We start from the raw sequence: 19,117 nt of genomic DNA on the forward strand, positions 1-19,117 counted from the left end.
TCGAGTCTTTAGGAAATAGGAGAAGACGCATACAATTTTATCCATCTTCGTCGAGACAACCCTGCGCTTGAAAAGTAGATGTGTAAAATTAAGCCCGAAAGTTTCTATCAGAGCGAGTTTGTATAAGACCCAATTGAGGCACTTCTTTAAGAGCCCGAAGTTGAAGGTGGCGGATTGACATGTCAGTTTCTTTTGCTGGAGTGAGTGGCCCAATTAGCACACTTGAGCTTGAGGTAATTAGGTGGTGTGTCAATTCAGTTTTAACCATCCAAAATTAAAAATCCTTTAATCGCTACTGATATCCCTAATTAGGTCAAATAAAGCTTTCCCCAACATCGGTGAGCTTGAATTATGGGATCAAATCCAGCTCACTAGATCTCATTCCTGAATTTGCTAATTGATTTTGGGATTCTTGTCGTGTCTCTCCAAATCACTTGTAAAGTTTAGAAAGAAATATAGAAGGCAAATTGGTGACCATCAGATTGGCATGATAGGCCGCCACGCGCTGTACATTTATTTATTTGAGCCTGTTGTTTACGTATCTCGCTCACCAGTGTCGGTTTCTGCTGTTCCTTTGACTGTCCGCTTATCTAAAATTATTTTCATTGCCATATCATATGCTGCCATTTATATGTTTGATTTAAATTTATAAAAAGATTTTTTTTTATTTAAAATAAAATATTATTATAAAAAAACTGAAAAAGATATTTTAGTATTATATAAAATATTGATTTATTAACGTGAAATATATATAAAAATTTTATTTATTTTATTAAAATTTAGTTTGATTATAACCAATTACATATAAATTAAATTATATAGAATACTAAATTAATTATTATATACAAATTAAATTAAATAGAATGTTAAATTAACTTTCGCCCCCATTTAAAGTATATAAATTTTAGATTTATAAATAAATGTCATAAATTTTAACTAAATACTGTTTAAATATATGCATAGTTAATCTGAATAGACATATGCGCTCACCAACAAGGACGTCTAATAACTAATAAATTTTTTACTTTGCATCACTATTTTAATGTCTTTCATGGATTATGCAAACGTTTTCCTTTTTTTAATTACACAGTCCATTCTTTTATAATTAATATATTTAAATATTAAAAATTAGTTATTTAATTTAAGATGAATGTGGGATATTTATTTATAAATAAAAAGAATATAGTTTTAACAGATATTTAGTTTAGCTATTGAGAGGTAGTTTATAACCGTTTGACTTTTAATAACTCGCTTAAAACATATTAAAATATTTTTTTTTAAAAAAAAAATGGAACATGTCATTTCATTTGAAAACTTGAATCATATAACAAAATAATTAATTAATTAATTGGAAAACAAAATATAAGCTAAACTATGAAACTAAAGAAAAATTAGCAAGTTTATAGAAATGGAATGATATTAATATTAGGAGTGGGCTGCTGCTTTTGCTGTTTTTCTTTTAGGGGAGGAACATGTCATTTCATTTATATCATAATCTAGGCACATAATTCAGAGTTTACTATTTAAAGAGGGTTTTCTATTTTATTTTGGATAAGAAGATAATTTAGGGTTAAACAAGTGGAAAATATTATACAATTAGGCTTTTGTTTAGTGCAGGTAATTAGTCAACTGAATGAATGATTGTAATGACGTGGCAGGATTAGATGAGGACGCTGCATTGAAGTTCTCTCCACAACCGTAATCCAGAGATCGACAGAGAGAGGCAGAGGCAGCCAGCATTCAGAAATTACAAATTTAAAAAAAAAAAAAAGAAAAAAAAATAATTAACGGACGTCCTCAACGCAACCAGCCCAAAAAGTTTAGAAAGTGACCCCTAATCCGATCCTCATTTTCCTTTTAACCTCTCAACAAAATCTTGGTTTCTTCCATCCCTCTCTCTCTGTCGATTTCTTCAAATATCTTCACGCGTTATTTCTCATTGTTTGGTCTCATGATCGTTAATCTATTAGGTGAGTCTCCGTCTTTCTCTGTCTATCCTCAGTGTTGCTGGTTCTCATTTTCTGGGTACTGAATTTTAGTGGGGAAAGACGGTTCCTTTCGTATAGCTATGGGAATTAAATTGTATTTTTGGGTATGATTGAGTAAAGTGTGATGTGTGAATTTATTTTTAATAGTTTCGAAGCTTGGGTTTATTCCTGTGGACTGAACCCTTTATATGCCATATGCTGTGACTTCTAAATTGTCATGTGCTGTGGTTTGTTCTTTGTATTTTCTGCATTTATTTTTACTTAATAATTATGAAGTTTGTTCTTTTGTTTGTTATCAATCTGGTTATTTCCTTTGTTCTTAGTCTATTTATATGGCTATTTGTCTTTCCGCTGCTTCAATTCTTCTTCATTCAATAATTTTTTCTTCTTTGAAAAATTTTTATCTTGTCAATGGAAGATCATCAGTTTGAACCATCCATTTTTGAAGTTTTAGAGCAATTCCTGAAAAGGGCCAAGTAGAGCAAGCAAATAGCTGTATGTAATCACTGTTTTGCGAACTCATGTCATTTACATTTAAAGCTTGAAAATCAATTTCATGCGACAACTGTTGCTAAAGCCTGAAATGGTTCTTCTGGTTTGATGGGCATGTACTCTGCATATCCTGAAGTGTTAGGGTTGTTGTCCATGGAACAAAAAGCATAGTTGCCAGACTCTTGAATTATTTGTTTATTCTGTACATTAGGATTAATTTCAAAAATTTCTCTCGTGTTACTAATTTGGTTATTTACTCAACAAGAGCCGATGGCTTGTTGACGTGCTTCTGTGATGGATTCAAGTTAAATGTTGTCAGAAAACAGAGAAATGATGCCTGATTCGCAGAACTATTTTTCTTAACTGATTTATGTTTTGTTTTAGCAATTATCTTTCTGTGCTTACGCTAAATTTTGATTATGTGCTGATTAGGGGTCTGGCAATGTCAGTTCCACAAGTTGAGAGTATGGCTTCATTAAGCAGTGATATCTTCTATGACATATTGAGGCGTCTTGATGGCCCATCATTGGCAAGTGCAGCATGTGCTTGTGCGGCATTTTGTTCCATCTCAAAAGAAGAGAAGCTATGGGAAAATGTTTGCTCTTCTATGTGGCCTTCAACAAATAGAGAAGATGTCAAAAGTTTAATATCATCAATTGGTGGATTCAGAAAGTTTTATGCAGATTGTTTTCCACTTATTGTTAATAAGGAAGTTGCAGAGTATCAGTGGAATGAATATCTAGAGTACCCTGAAGAATGGACTGAGGCTGAATACTATGGTGACATTGATGAATTTGAGAGTATTGCTCCATCAGATTTTGTTTCTATTGTTGATATCAGGTATAAAGATAAAACAGTCTGTTCAAAAGTCCTGTGGGGAATTCCTAACGCCAACGGATTCAATGGTTGGTTTTACAACTGCCCATTTCGGATTGATCTCCTTACATATGCAGCCAGGGATGATGACAGTGAAGGTGAAGTCTTCCTTTCAGGTTCAGATGGCCTGCCGCCAGTTTTGTCCTTGGAGAAAGAAAGAAAAGATGGCAAACTTTGGACGGAGCTCCGAGATGGACTTCGACTTAGTTGGATCGTTGTAAATAAAAAAATTAAGCAAGCTGCTAATCTTGCTAGCTGGAGCCCTCTTGGTGGACAAAGGCACTGGCCAACAGACAAGGATTTTGTAATACGCTTTGGATCTGTTCTTTCAGCGAAAGACATTCTTCCATGTCAGGTAGTAGAATGCATCCTCATTATGAAGTTTAGAGTAATTTATACAGAAGGAGAGGGTGTTGGGACAACTCTCAAATTAACAGAACTGAGCATGCAGTTGGAAGACATGGAAGGTGCTCATGTTAATGGAAGAAACAGTTTGCTTATTCTCAAGGCAGCATTGAGCTGTCGAAGAAGTAAAAATTATAGTGAAGTTCTCGAGTCCTGTCACTTGTACTCAAAAGTGCAAAGCGAATTCAAGGAGGAGAAGATGAGAAATGAAAGCAGGATAGATAGACTTTGTATCATAAGTGGCATTGCTGCTTTCCTCACATTCTGGTACTACATTTTGTGAAATGAAAATGCCACTTTTACTTTTGACACTATAGCTTTAAACCTGAAACTGCTCTAACAAACTAATAAGTGTGTTGTACCTTCTAGTGTAAAATACAATTTTGCCTTGTATAATTACTAATCTTTGTGACCTTAAGATGCCTGAGAACAAAATCTATATATGAAGTGATTAACAAAGCTATCTCTGGAGTCAGCACGAGTCTCTTAGACCTGTGCTATCCTTCTGTGTACAGAATAACTCAACTTCTATGGTATGTTATGCAGTTTTATGTTGTCCTGGGTTCTGTTAGCATTTATTTATTCGCTCAACTGCCCAATTTGATCTTTCTGGGTGAGGTGCAGTCATCAAACTCTCGTTCTATTGTTTGTCACAGGGGTCTTGTGAATCATCTTTTGTCACTTTTTGGAACTGACTTTTGCCCTATCTAGCTGCTGCTGCTTGATGAAAAGTCAGTGGATGAGATCTGGTATTTATCATGGGATTTAGTCCTCAAACCACAACAGAGAGATGTTGTTGATAGGTAGATTTGTAGGATGTATAAAATTTATATGGTTTCATTTGTTAGACTCTTGCAGTGATGTCGAACATTGTTCTGGTGGCATACTCTATGATTGACACAATGGTAAAAGATATTATTCCTAAATCCTAAATCTTAAATCTTAAATCTTAAATCTAGTTGTGAAGATCTTCTAAATGAAGAAACATAAACCTGTGGGGAGGAGCAGGTGCAATATCCTTAATAAGCAAGTATGTATGGACTGCACATGTCTCCCATGATATGGGTGTTTCCTCCTCCTAACCTATGTTTAATCTAGTTGTAGCACTTAGCACTGTAGCTAAAAAATTTCCATCTCTGTGTGTACGCATTAAAAAGGAACACGAAAACAAATGATATTGCTCCTTGTAACTCCATCAAATTCTGAAATCTAATTTATATAGAATTATTATTAGTCTTTTGTCATGATCTTTTTATTCGAAAGTAAATTATCTAATTATACTCTTTAACAATATTGTAATTAATATCGTATCAGTTAGTAGGTTAAGGCAAAATTGAAAATGATGAGAGGGAGCACTAAGATGCATATAGAGAGAGAGAGGGGGTAATGACAAGAAAGCTAGCAAATGGAGATATTCAGAACTAACAATCATAAATCAATTGACATTTGACTTTGAGAGACAAATTGATTTATGGAAAGTGTGATAGATATGCCCTTCCTCTTCTATTCCATAATCTCACTGTTTATCCTTTACTATAATATTATGTTCCTTCAGGGTGAACATATGGATTAACTTTCTAGAAAAATGCTTGCACTCCCTACACACACCCCTTTTTAGATAATGCAAGGAATTTTACTACCATTGGTTTGCTTACTTTTTATTTATTTTTGAGCATCAACGTCCAATTTTAGCAAAGACATAAATGTGGTTGAATGCTATATTTATTTACGTGCCAGAAAGTGCCCACAAATGTTTTTCCAAGTCAAACAAAGTGTTCGATTATCTTACGTTTCATAATTGAAAGAAATATTAAAAGGTAAAGTCTGTTGCAATTCACAATTCTGCTTCTATATTTTTCTCTATAATTTTTTTGATACAATAACGAAAATTCCATTACATTATTAAAACCCATAAATAACATTTTTTTTTTAAAAGAAACTAATTCAATATTTGCTTCCATTAATTATTTCTTTTTAGTATTAACAATAAGAATATAATTTAAAGTAACAAATTAAAAAGCAAAGAAAATTGGAAATTTTCAATTAATCCTCAGTATTAATTGAAAGCTTATAAAACAGAGCAAACGCATCAATTGATTATCTTTCCGTAATAATTCCTTTAGCAATTCCTAATATACAAGCAAGAAAAAAAAAAAAAGGAAAAAATATATATTTATGGAGAGCTAAATGGGCATGTGAGTGAGTGAGTCATCAATCTCTGATGCCAATCAGGCTTTGAAGCATAAAAGGGAAAGGCCAAACGCGTCCCTACTAATCAGCAAAATCAATGAGAGAGAGGACATCTTCGTCAGTCTAAGTTGGTTGTATATTTCCTTGTCGGAGTCTCCATTTCATTTTCCAGTTGAACCCCACGATCACATTCACACTGTAATTCACATCCACTCACTCTCTCTCTCTGCTATCTAATCTATTCTACTTATACTCATTTGCATTGCTCTATTCAGAACTCTTCAAGCTTTGAATCTGCTTCTTCTTTTCTTTTCTTTCTTTTGGACACACCAATCAAGATAGTTCTTTCTATTTGTTTTTGAACATTCAAATATTATGCTTTGTTAGTTAATTATCAGACAGTTCGCCTAATACCCACCAAGTACTGGTTTTTGTTCTACTATACTACTATTCTTTTAATGGCTATTCAATGCTTAATTAATTGCTCTCTGCATCCTTTTCTAATCTTCATGTTCATTGCCCAGATTCTGACTATGTTTCTGTTTCCTCTCTGATAAACGTTTTAAATGCTGTAAAATGAATGATTTCATTTTCTTTCCTAACTAGACAAAAGAAAACAAGCACATCATAATTACCAAAAAAAAAAAAAGAGGGGACGGTTTTTCGATCACCATTAATGCTTTTTCTTTGTTTGATACCCCACTTTCTCTCTAATATTCATTCTTTTAAAGACCCACCTTTTTTAAGGAATGCCCCTTTTGTTTTTGTTCTATCTATGAAATACCAATACACACATTATCCCTTCAAATCTTTGTTTCTTTAAAAACACAAATGACCAAGAACAATAGCGCCAACAATACATCTCCACAAGACCAAGACACAATGACCCACTTTGATTTCTTCAAGAAGTTCAAGCGCTTGAATCCTCTCGAACCATCTTTAGGCATTCTTGGTTTCTTTTTGGTTGCTATTTTATTCATTGGTTGCTTCTTCTACTTGGATTACCGGTCTGTTACTGGTGGGATGCCTTTCCGTGGATTTTCTTGGCTGGGACTGGGACTGGTTACTCCATCATCATCATCATCATCATCAGTAGTAGAATTGGGTAGTGATAATGGACGGCCAGGGTTTCTTGATAAGCTTGGAGACGGCTGTGATGTTTTTGATGGGAACTGGGTTTGGGATGATAGTTATCCTCTGTATCAGAGTAAAAATTGTTCCTTTATAGATAGTGGGTTTAGGTGTTTAGAGAATGGAAGACCTGATAGTTTCTATACCAAGTGGCGTTGGCAGCCCAATCATTGCGACTTGCCCAGGTAACTTAATTCAATCTGCCTATGGGATCCTTTGTTACTTCTCTTTCTGTTTTGCGAATCTGATTTTGGTAGATGAGAAAGTCTCTTAATCAAGAAAATGAAACATTTTATGGAGTCATCCTTAGTTGCTGGATTTGGTTGGTAGGGATGACAGTCTGCTGAATTGAATACTCGTGCTATTAGGTCGAGTTAAATGGCTGCTTCCATCGTTTCTCCCAGCTGCAAAATGGAGAATTCGCTAGTTGTAATTATTCTTATACTTTTGTTTTTTCCAAAAAGGAAAAATTTCCTGCATATTAGTTTCTAACGAGCTAGTTTTTTGCTGTTGAGTGAAGATGCTACCTTTCTTTTTACTAGTGATAATTTGAGTTTATCAATCTTCGTTTGTCCTGTTCATGTTTGATTTTTCTTTATAGTTGGTTTTTCTCTTATTTAAATTGGTTCAACCTGATGTTTGGCTTAGTTATTATACTTTAAATCCAAATTACAAGAAAAGAAAAAAAGGAAACATATGCTCAAAATTAAGTTTATCATTAAGCTGGAGAACTTCCTCTTACTAAGTACAAATTTTCTTTTATCAACCAATTCTTTAATTTGGATTTTTGATTTATTGTTTATCCTGTTTTAGCTGTCTGCTTGTTTTATAACTTTCATTTTGACATCCTCTCCCTTGAGAATAGATTTGATCCAAAGCTGATGTTGGAAAGGCTGAGGAATCATCGGCTTGTATTTGTTGGTGACTCAGTTGGCAGAAATCAGTGGGAATCCCTCCTTTGCATGCTTGCCACTGCTATTCCTGACAATTCTTCAATCTATGAGGTGAATGGTAGTCCAATCACTAAGCATAGAGGGTTTCTGGCATTCATGTTCAAGGACTATAATTGCACTGTTGAATACTACCGAGCTCCATTTCTATTGTACCAAGGTCGACCTCCAGCTGGTGCTCCAGCAAAGGTGAAGATGACTTTAAGGCTCGATAAATTGGATTGGACTTCGCCGCAGTGGATAAATGCAGATGTGTTGATATTTAACTCTGGTCATTGGTGGAATTACGAGAAGACCATAAGAGGGTAACTCTAACCTATCTAATAATAAGTGTTACCCCAAGGCTCTCAATAATATGTGTTTCTTTGTGTGGACATACGTTCATATATTTTTTTTATCTATGACTTTTTGTCTCTATAAAACCTTATAGATGCAAAATTCTTGTTTTGAACTTTTTGTTGCAGCCATATGCCGGGATAGTTTTGCTCTCACTATACTCTCCAATTTCTTGGGAATGTTATGAAGCATCTTATGATTGCATGGTTTCATGTAAAGGGTTTCAAGAGGATGATTATGATATTTAGGGCAGCATATGCATCTGCTTGGCATAGATGTTTAAGCCTTAAAGTGGTCAAAATTATGGCCACGCTGTAGATAGGTGCTGGAAGACAAACATCGTCCTGATTTTTCACTTGTTCAAATTGGGAAATAAGAAAGCACTTCATTATTTTTCAATTGTTTAAATTGGGAAATAAGAATCTGCTCAACTTATACCACTTAAGCCAAAGCCTGAAGGCCATATCTTGTTCATATCCTTAAGAGAATGCATGCTTGTGTTCACTGAGATACTACCAAATCTGAACCAGACTCCCCTTGGTTTATACTTCAGAGACAAGAATCCAGGAGAAAAATATATATTTCCTTTTCCTTTTTCACTAGGCTAATGTATTATCTTACAGTTGGTGCCTCTTTCTACAACAATACCACTATTTCTTTTCCTACTATGAACATCACAAACATCTTGCTGCCCTTGTTATTATCACCAGTCCAAAATGTGTTCTGCATACTCTCATTGCCCTTCACTAGTTCTTGCATTCTCAACAAAATGGATATAAACTGAATATGACCTCACTCTCTCTCTCTGAACCCATTGATGAAGATTATGCCAAAATATTCTGGCAAAACTAAAGTTGAGTGAGTTATTACGGTGGGTGAAACTTATATTGATGACCAAAATTTATTATCCTTTGCACCAGAAGGGAATGTACCAACATTGTTTTTCTGCTTTCTTCTTCTCCATTTTTCACTTCGGCATCTTTAGCATCTTCGTAAGATCTTTGTCAATGTTTTGAGGATTTTACAATTGAGATTTTGAAAGAAAGGAGAATTGGAGAAGTTTAAAACTCATGCATACATGCTTTATATGTTTGAATGATGCCAAGGAAAATGTGATTGGTTCGTCCTTATATTGATATTTGTCTTTGTGTTCCTAAAGGGGTTGTTACTTCCAAGAGGGAGAGGAGGTAAAGATGGAGATGACTGTTGAAACTGCATACCGAAGATCACTTCAAACTTTGATTGATTGGATGGATAGCAACATAAATACGAGCAAGACCCAAGTCTTCTTTCGAACTTATGCTCCAGTTCATTTCAGGTTTGCTCATAGTTAGTTGCTTCTTTCACTTCGTTGGTGTCTGAATTTCTCTCTTTGTAATCTCCATTGCACATTATTCCAGTCTGTTATCTTTTTAAAGAGAAATTGCACATAATTCACTTATGTCTTTGCAATATTCCTAGCACATTAAATCATTTTGTCATTTTACTTTTTGGAGACAGTGATACCATTATTTCCTCATGAGTATTTCAAAACATACACACAGTTCACTTGTGTATTCAATGTTCCAATCATCATATATTCCCTGAATGCTTGTCTTATCACTGTGGACTACTTTAATGAAGTTTTTTCAACCTGAATTCGTTTCTCAATTTCTTTCTGTCAAATTGCTGAATGAATAGTGTTGACTAAGACTTTTGAAATAATTATTTTAAGATGATTTATTTGGATGAAGTACAGCAATGCGTTTACATGTATTCATCCTATACATCTCACTCTTATGTATTGAGAGCTAATGAATCAACTGGATATAACAGAGGCGGCGACTGGAAGACTGGCGGTAGCTGTCACTTGGAAAAACTTCCTGATTTAGGGTCAATGCCGAGTTCATCAGATTACCGTTTTAAGATATTTTTTGATATGTTAAAACAATCAAATGAATCACATTTGAATTTGGAGTTGTTGAACGTGACAAACATGGCAGCACGAAGAAAAGATGGCCATGCATCTGTGTACTATCTAGAGCCAGAGATTGGTCCGGCTTCTCTTCACCGTCAAGACTGCAGTCATTGGTGTTTGCCTGGTGTCCCTGATTCATGGAATGAACTCCTTTATGCACTCCTTCTTAAGAAGGAGGCTGCTCATGCACAAAATTCAACAGAATCTTCTCAAGCTCCATTGTGACCGGTATAGAGCTTTTTTATTTTTTTAAACATGACTAAAATCATACACGGTGGAGCACAGTTTCCTTGAACCAACCGGCAAAATCATCATTTGCAAAGTTGGCTTCTGTTTACGGATCATAGATTGTCAGTACTAACACCTCTGGTAGACAATGAGATGTGCAACTTTTTGGTATAGTGATTATTTGATCTTATCGTGAATGTACCATGATTGATCAGCAGACAGGCCTAGTAAGCGATGAGACTACAGTTATAGAACTTTGGCAGCTGATTTTGTAGTACAAGTTTCAGACAGGTTGATAAAGCAAAGCTGATAAGTCAGGAAGGGATGCAGAAAAATCCACACGAAAATGTTTATTCTTGTTACACAAATTTTATTTCATTTGTAAGGAAAATGGAAATAGAAAACTGTTGATTATGCCATTTTTGTCCAATGTACATATAGAGCAAATACTGAAAGTTCCGTAATACAACTTGCTTCTCCTTTGTTTTAGTTTCCATACTATTTTATTGTGCCAACTTTCTGGGATTTTTTTTATCTATAACCCCATAATACCTTTTTCTTTTTTTATTTCCAAACATGAGGGACTTATCATTATCTCATGCCATGTCTGAGCAGTCGTGTTTGCGATCAAATATCGTTGCAGGCAACATTTGAGAATACATGTTTACGGTCAGTCCATGGGTCTGGCACCAACTTGGCTCTCCTTCTGTTTCTCCATAAGTTTCTCAATTTAAGGGCTGCATTCTGCATTTGCAGGTTTCGCTGACATAAAAACTTTGTACGTGATGAGATTTAAATGTGCCCAGCAAGCAGAGAATTCACTAGCGGAGGTTGAATAACCCTTAAATTCCCCTAATTTTAGTTATCTGCACCGTGGCATTGGTATAAAAATTAACGAACTGCCAAAAAATACATGCAGCCGTACTAGTTTTGCTGTTTATCTTCACTGGGAATGAAGCGTCACTCGGTTCATGTTGCTTTGTTTTTACAGCAGTTATACCTGTTTTACTATAAATAAGACTCAAATGCACAAACGGACAGACATCTATATCTATCTCTCTGCAAGAATCAAAAGATTTAGATAAAATGAGACTGGAACCAATGAAGAGGCATTCAGCAACCAGAACAGGAACTAAGACCTTATCTATAATTAAGGATAAGGTTGGAGAATCTTTGTGGTACATAATAATATTTTTAGATAGAAGTAGAACCCTCCAAAAAAGAAAATCACATCAATTTAATGGGACCCAAGATCCTTAATCATTGAATGGATATTGCTCGTACCTAATAGTACAATCATGAAGCACTGAACGAGCCCCAATCCTGCTTGGACAACTGGAAAACATGGCCGTTTTAGCAGCACCAAGACATGCTGTGCAGTCTGAACTTGTGAGATTTTGGTTACAAGCAGCATGACCATATGCAAAAGCATTAGGATATGGAGAGATATTGAAGTAGTCATAATTCTTGCTTTCAGCCGTCTTCTTCTCCAGTTCTTCCACAACATAGGCTAAACTTATCGCAAAAGGATCAGCTTTTGAATATACTCCAGCATTGCAGAGAACAGTCAGCACCTGTGTATTGGGCATACTTGTAACTTTAGTACTGCACAATCCCAAGAATGATATTATCATTACTGCTGCAAATTTTGGAGGAATACCCATAATTTTAGTCTTCCCTCTTGATCTTCTTCTTTCAGTTTGGTTTTGGTTTTTTCTTTTCTTTTTTTTCTTTTTATAAAATAGCTGTTTTTGTTTGACCTTTTAATGAAAACTACTCATTGGTTTCTCCATCAGCTAAAAAATTAATGTATTGCTGCCTCCTTGTCTTCTTTTGCTAGTGCAATGGAAATCTTGTATATCTTCTATCTTATTCCTATCTCTTTGTCCCCATATCATTGTTTACATCTATGTAACTATTGAGCATATTTTCTTCTCTTTATTTGACATTGTAGTATATTGTTGTTTTTTTCTTATACAATATGGGGTCATATATTATTTATAAGATTGGTTTAAACTCTAGAACAGTTAATTTGAAGCATAAACATCTAAAAGCTTTTATTTATGTACTTTGTTTTCTTGAAGCAAAAAGTTTCAGCGGCAATGCCAAATGGTGCTTGTTCCTGGTAAGGCCTGCCTTTTGTCTCATCCATAGAAGACTCCATTCTTGCTCTGACATACTTCCAGAGGGAAAGAAATAAACAATTCATTTGGCAATTGGGATCTTCCCTTGCATCCATTTGAAATATCACTGGGCTTTTTTAGGCCCTACACTGACACATCTTTTCCTCAAATCTTTTCCTTAGAAAAGAAGTAAATAAATTATATGCATCAATTGCATTGGCTAAAAACTTACACGTTTAAATCACCATGTATGATTTCTCAAAAAGACTGTCAATTTCTTCTTGCTTATAGGTTTCTTCTTTTTCGCATATATATCCGTATACATGCATAGTGGGAGCGGCCATTGGCCAAGCTAAAAATGGGCAAATGGTTTGGTTCATCACAGTACAATTTGGTCATATTCTTTATTTAGCAAACTTATCATTAGCTTTGACGGAAATAAGCAACTTCTCCAAGTTCTTTTACCTCCTTCGCCAATTTTTCCAACTTGTCTACCATGTCCATCAATGAGAACACAAAGCTTGCTATTTCCAGTCCATCTGCTGCATTCTCTACTTGTGCTAACTTTGAAGGAGTTACCATCTGACTCAGCACTACTCTCATTGATTTCAACTTTGGTACTATCAGAGTCTCTGCCTTGCATTTTCTCATTTTCTTTATGCTTTCTCCAAGCTCCTTTAATGTCCATGCTAGTGATGACCCAACTTCTTCACAAGGTTCTTTGATTGAATGTCTTAGAGCTTGCAATGGCTAACACAGTGGAAAAACACATAATTAGGCTCTCTTTTTTTCCTTTCTCTTCCTTTTTCTGGTAAGCGTATGCTTGAAAGAATTACCTCTCTAGGAGTCTGAAGACAACCTTTAAGTGAAAGGATGGTTGCGGCCAACTCTCTAAGAATCTCTCCTATCTTCAGGTATTTATCCCAGGGATAGGAGAGCCCGAATTTACCATGCCATGGTTCCCATTTTGCGAAATTCGCCTGAAATATAGCTTTCCGGTATCAGAAATATTGACATAATTTCACAGAAAAAAAAAAATACATATACATATATATACTTAAATGATACCAGGGATTCATCCTTGGTCTTGGAGTTGAGCACAGATTTGCAAGAATTGAAGTTGGCAATTGGCTGGACTACTGGCTGATCTTCCATTTCATCACTGTCGAATGTAAAATATTCTTCCGAACATCCTATAAAACAGAGCGAGTTTATACTCCTTTCTTGTTTTTTTGTCCTTAAAAAAGTTATATACTGATGACAACAAGAAAATGATATATATATATATATATATATATGTGTGTGTGTGTGTGTGTGTGTGTGTGTGGAAATACTAGAAAGGAGTATCAATCGCTGTGATCAGTACATGTTGTAGATCAATAAATTGCAGGGAAAAAAGCTATAATACATGCATATTTTTTAAAAATATTAAAATAAAAAATTCGTACCTTCAATGGAGGTGGCAAGGGCATTGAATTTGGAGATCAAAGAATCATGAAGCTCGTCACTAGCCCATATGGGATATATGAACAAGCTAGTGAAAATGCAAATGACAAAACCTAAAACTATCATCAGCAGCCTTTCTCGAGCTATTTCGATGACCTTCTCAAAACGCAACCCAGATACCGCAACAAGACTGAATGTGAGTATAAATATCATTGCTCCATAGTCATATCTTTTCTTGATGCTTGGTGTCAATCTGCAATATGTTGCTGCTCCACCTGCAGTTTATATTTCCACTTATGTAAGAGTTTTATAGACCCAATAATAATAACATTAACAATAGTAATTATAGTATTACTGATGATGATGATGATTAAAGTGTCAAAATACAATGATTGTAATATATAACCGGTTAGCTTATCATCATATTATTCAATCAAATAAACATATTTAAGAGTTCATTGTTGGCGTATGATTGCATCTATTCTCAATTCACTAGTTACAAATCACTGCACAAAATTAGATTAAAACCAGTGATGTCAACATGACATATAAAATAGCTGCAGTTTAAAGTTCTCTTTGAAGTTTATATAATTATAATTGTAAATTCATAATTTTGAAGCAATTATAAATCTCTTTTCCTATAATTAAGAAGTGAATTTAAAATTTTTATTTTCAATATTAATAAATAAATAAAATAATTTCTTAAAAAAGTTATTAAATCTCGAGTATTTCATTTAATATTGAGATGCAATATAGATGAAGCAGCCAGGAATTTATTTATTTTTAACTAATAAAGGAAAATGTATGACATACCAATTAGATATATAAAATCAATTTTTTACTTTTTTACTTCTTTTCTGACATTTCACCACGAAAAGGGAAGGGTACTCACTTGGTCAAAAAGTTTATCATAGATGTCGTATTTAGAATTAATGGTCAATTAGTAATTAAGGATTTGAAAATAAAGCAATAGGCTAATATTCTTTAACTAATCTAAATTATCTTTGTAGACACATTTATAAATTGCATGTACAGAGCGACTCCAATACTAGGGGTTTCTGCCACATAAAATGCGCATGCAAGTTGCCACTAAGTTTATTGAGGAAAATTATAATAAACATAAACTTCCAAAAGTCCTGAAACCCACGAAAAAAAAAAAAAAGATTTTACCACCGTTGTTAATGAAAAAATAATACGTATGTTTGAATATTTTATATTTTAATATTAAATAATTGATACGTATTTAATTATTTAAAATTAATAAATATATATCTATTATTTAACAGTTGGTTACATACACCAATATTGAAAAAAAAATCTGTGTTGGTGAAAACCATTTTAATTGCCAGCGTCCCAAATGACATTCTTTTTTAAAAAAAAAAAAAAAATTCCCTAGCTAGAATATGAAATATTTGAACCTTACCAAAAATTAATACAGAAGTTCCAATAATAATGGAGTTTCCGATTCCACCAACTTGATGGCCTAAAGTTGATACTAAGCATCCTAATGCACCGCCTGCTATAGTTCCCATTCCACGATTCAAGCCCTTGCCAAGAGTAGCACCTGAAAAGTTATTGGACGAAATGGAAGTTATAAACATAAAAATCGAACACTTCGGATGAATAAGTAATATATATATAATAGGTACCAAAGAAAACTAACAAACCTGCGTAGAATTCAAAGATGACAACAACAGTCATTATAGCCCACATAGCATTATCATCTCCAACCTCCTTATATAATGGATCAAGAAAGAAGAGAAGAGAAACGAAGACAAGAGCAACTCCAACCTTAAAACTATGGATAAATTTTCTCATGTCATACTTGCTTTTCTTTTCTCTAAGAAAGGAAATGATGGCTAAAAGTGAAGCTTGAACTTCACTTTTCTCTTTGACGGAAGCACCCTCTCCTCCAGCTTGAATATCAATCACATGTACAGTAGAGCCCATGTTGCCAGCTTGTCCTTGGTACAGAATTGATGAACTTGGGAGAAACCAATGTCTGTCTCTCTATATATATATACACAGATTGCTCAAGAAAGTTATGTTATGTAGGAAGTGGAAAGATAGACGTTTGTCCACGCACTTGAGTCGAGACAAGATATATGTGCATATATATTTACAAGACACACACTCAGAGAGAGATAGAAATAGCTGTGGAGAAAGAAATTAACCTGAGAAACATGCAAAAACCATTACGTACATTTGTGAGAAGTTGGTGACAGTAGTGGAACACGCTTGCACTACACAAGAGTACCTTCTATTACAGTAACTAACGTGGAGAATGGTCTTTTCCCAACACAACTTGTTCTATATATAATGACCAATACCGATATATCTATAACATATATCTATTTCTATTGCAAGTTGACTAAAATTTTTCAGATATACATTTCTTTTGGGGCATATTTCTATATGATCGATTAGGTCATAGAGTACACTAGAATCATATGTAATCTACCAGGTCCTTGAGTCCATCAGAATCGTACAATACAAAGTAGGATTTTAGAATGATCCCATTATAGATGACAAATGATGGCGAAGCATAGCCAAGTGGCCTAGACTAGCAAGACCATTTACGTAAATCTTCGCACAAAGTACATAGCATTTCGACTTTCTTGTCTTGCTAACTAAAATGGCTGCAGGAATTCATGCTTGTTCGTGTCTGTATCCTGTTACGCTATAGAATTTGACAATTGATCACTTTCTTTAAGGCCATCCCGTCAGGTCTTTCATGTGTTTAATTATGTGTTTTGAAGTCCATCCGATCGATCATCATCTTACCTGCTAAAATTGCAGCCAATTCATTTAATCAAATTTGCTTTATTATGAATTTAAACTTGCAACGCCTGAAAGTTAAAACTCTAGCTAAAAGAAAATGAAATGCTTTGTAATATTATATCTGTGAGAAATTCATTGACAGATTTTCTTGGTTCATATATATATATATATATTTATATATATATAAAACGTCAACAGAAGTCAGCAAAAACAACTAAGTGGAGGATGATATAACAAGATTAAAGTCTTGGAAATAAATATATCAGTGATGATTGAGAAGAAAGTGATACCACGACTATCTACCTAGCTACTATAGTGGAATGTGTCGCATTTTCCCCACTTTCTATTGTTTGTTTCGTTATCATGTTTGCTTTATATTTATTTTTATACTGAGTATTCAGTTAGTTTAATAACTTGAAAAGTGTTTGGATTTTTATAGAAGTTCGAACTCGAAATCTTAGTTAAATTTAAAAATTATAAATTATATTAAAGAAATAATTCTTTAGAATGAAAAATCAATAATGTCATCGGCATACAATTTTTGCAGTCTTTTTATACAAATTAATGAATATAGCTAATTAAATCTTATGATTTTTTATGTGTCATTTTATTATTAATTATTAACTTTATATGTGAGTTGAAATCATCTGTACAATTCCTCAAATAGCAGATATAGACACTCACAACAAATTTGATGCAATAACCGAAATTTTATTAAGTGCTCAAATGATTTAAATGTTAATGTGGCACCAAAAGCAATAGTTTACACGATTGAACCAATAAGAATGGAGTTATAGTAAAATAGGTAAGTGGGGCAAATGTAATTACACGATTGATCAGTTTAATTACGTCTTTTAGATGTTCATTCCTGTTAGTGACTTCGTGTTTAAATTATATATATATATAACAAAATGTCTTTATAATGATATTCTATATATGAATAATTTTTACATAATGGTAAAAAATTGTATTTTAATTTAGATTAGTTGTAAATATGAATAAATATTTTATTGTAATAAGTTATAAATTTTCTAAATTCCACCATAAAAGATATTTTTCTATATAGTAATATTTATATTTATACTTTAAGAATATATTTGTATGCTATGTGTTTGTTTTACTATAGTATTATTTTGTCTCATCAATCTTATTTATATAATATAATAAGATAATCATGTATTTTATTTTTGGTTTCTATCATTTCACCAACGAAACTAAATATAACTAAAGAAAAATTTTAATATTTAAATTTCTATTAAATTATAATCTCCTCATAGTTATAAATTTTATTAATTTCAAATATATGATTATAGAAAAATTTTACTGTACTTGATTATGATATGTATTTATATAAAATATTGTTGACGTGTATATAGTTATCATCTTCTATGGAAATTATGATACAAGATAAATGCTCATTGAATTCCGTTTTTATCTTAAAAATTTTAATTTGTTTCGTACTAATTATTTAATCTTAATTTTGTTTTTATAATTTAATTAATATATATAAAAAAATTAAAATTTTATAACTTTTTTCTTAATTATTTTTTATTAACTATTTTTATAACATGTCATTTTTACATTATAAAAGTGATTAATTAAAATTACAATATTATAACCAACATAAAATTACGTATGAAATTCAGTTACCGTTGCTCTGTTAGGATTGAATATGAATCATTATGTTTAGCTTTCTGCAGACTGAGTATATAAATGAATAAATGTTGATTATGCTGCGGCTAAAAGTGATTCGCCTTTGCAAATGGGCAAGTTTTTTGATAAATTTGAGTTTATTGCATAAACATCTATGAGGACTTGAATTATAATCAAACTCTTCTATTTTGTACAGTGAAATATTTGACCAATGAAATCTTATACTCATATTTTTCAGCTATGTTAATAGAATTATGTAAATTTGTAATTTAACAAATTTATGTGTTGCCCTCACTGCTTAAACTATAAATATTATCTTTTACTTGGAAGTCCAATTGTGAGAAAATCAATAAAAAAACTCGCTATTAATATTCCATATTTATAAATTATATATATAATAATATATGTAAAGAGATTAAAATATCGTAAAAGGTATCATCATAAATTTCACAAAAAGTATCCAAAAAAATAAAAAAAATTATAGAAATCTTAATATTAATTAATAATATAATAATTTGTACTTTATTGAATCAAATTAAATTATTATAAAATAAGATAAAA

The 19,117-nt window shown here is 32.9% G+C and overlaps 4 protein-coding genes across 5 annotated transcripts; 2 read left to right on the forward strand and 2 right to left on the reverse strand.

The window, feature by feature from the left end:
- The first annotated feature begins 1,592 nt into the window (after positions 1 to 1,592).
- LOC8272061 (F-box protein At2g27310) lies at positions 1,593 to 4,224 on the forward strand. Of its 2 annotated transcripts, none has more exons than XM_002520716.4 (2): positions 1,593 to 1,970; positions 2,913 to 4,224. In XM_002520716.4, exon 2 carries the CDS (start codon positions 2,923 to 2,925, stop codon positions 4,042 to 4,044), a length of 1,122 nt encoding a protein of 373 aa, XP_002520762.1. In that variant the 5' UTR covers positions 1,593 to 1,970; positions 2,913 to 2,922; the 3' UTR covers positions 4,045 to 4,224. The 2 variants fall into 2 exon arrangements, with proteins under 2 accessions (XP_002520762.1, XP_025013395.1); XM_025157627.2 differs by lacking the exon at positions 1,593 to 1,970 and adding an exon at positions 1,977 to 2,092.
- A 1,547-nt stretch (positions 4,225 to 5,771) lies between these two features.
- On the forward strand, positions 5,772 to 11,042 carry LOC8272060 (protein trichome birefringence-like 10). The gene is made up of 4 exons (XM_002520715.4): positions 5,772 to 7,267; positions 7,948 to 8,337; positions 9,528 to 9,686; positions 10,184 to 11,042. The coding sequence occupies exons 1-4, from the start codon at positions 6,783 to 6,785 to the stop codon at positions 10,548 to 10,550; spliced, it is 1,401 nt and encodes a 466-aa protein (XP_002520761.1). The 5' UTR covers positions 5,772 to 6,782; the 3' UTR covers positions 10,551 to 11,042.
- A 563-nt stretch (positions 11,043 to 11,605) lies between these two features.
- Positions 11,606 to 12,523, reverse strand: LOC8272059 (antifungal protein ginkbilobin-like protein). Its single transcript, XM_002520714.4, has one exon. It carries the CDS (start codon positions 12,215 to 12,217, stop codon positions 11,810 to 11,812), a length of 408 nt encoding a protein of 135 aa, XP_002520760.1. The 5' UTR covers positions 12,218 to 12,523; the 3' UTR covers positions 11,606 to 11,809.
- A 312-nt stretch (positions 12,524 to 12,835) lies between these two features.
- On the reverse strand, positions 12,836 to 16,226 carry LOC8272058 (aluminum-activated malate transporter 14). Its single transcript, XM_002520713.3, has 6 exons — positions 15,790 to 16,226; positions 15,546 to 15,686; positions 14,125 to 14,397; positions 13,745 to 13,869; positions 13,513 to 13,656; positions 12,836 to 13,426 (listed from the first exon to the last, which is right to left on the reverse strand). The coding sequence occupies exons 1-6, from the start codon at positions 16,070 to 16,072 to the stop codon at positions 13,100 to 13,102; spliced, it is 1,293 nt and encodes a 430-aa protein (XP_002520759.1). The 5' UTR covers positions 16,073 to 16,226; the 3' UTR covers positions 12,836 to 13,099.
- Positions 16,227 to 19,117: the final 2,891 nt, after the last annotated feature.

Source organism: Ricinus communis, chromosome 1 (genome assembly GCF_019578655.1).
Source record: "Ricinus communis isolate WT05 ecotype wild-type chromosome 1, ASM1957865v1, whole genome shotgun sequence".
Classification (NCBI taxonomy): domain Eukaryota; kingdom Viridiplantae; phylum Streptophyta; class Magnoliopsida; order Malpighiales; family Euphorbiaceae; genus Ricinus; species Ricinus communis.

Bases quoted from the DNA above. Each gene is read 5' to 3' on its own strand.
- LOC8272061 (XM_002520716.4), top strand. From the start codon at position 2,923: ATGTCAGTTCCACAAGTTGAGAGTATGGCTTCATTAAGCAGTGATATC.
- LOC8272060 (XM_002520715.4), top strand. From the start codon at position 6,783: ATGACCAAGAACAATAGCGCCAACAATACATCTCCACAAGACCAAGAC. The intron at 7,268-7,947 runs GTAACTTAATTC...CCTTGAGAATAG, and splicing joins AATCATTGCGACTTGCCCAG to ATTTGATCCAAAGCTGATGT. The intron at 9,687-10,183 runs GTTTGCTCATAG...TGGATATAACAG, and splicing joins TATGCTCCAGTTCATTTCAG to AGGCGGCGACTGGAAGACTG.
- LOC8272059 (XM_002520714.4), bottom strand. From the start codon at position 12,217: ATGGGTATTCCTCCAAAATTTGCAGCAGTAATGATAATATCATTCTTG.
- LOC8272058 (XM_002520713.3), bottom strand. From the start codon at position 16,072: ATGGGCTCTACTGTACATGTGATTGATATTCAAGCTGGAGGAGAGGGT. The intron at 14,398-15,545 runs GTAAGGTTCAAA...TATAAACTGCAG, and splicing joins AACTTCTGTATTAATTTTTG to GTGGAGCAGCAACATATTGC. The intron at 13,870-14,124 runs GTACGAATTTTT...TCTGTTTTATAG, and splicing joins CCTTGCCACCTCCATTGAAG to GATGTTCGGAAGAATATTTT.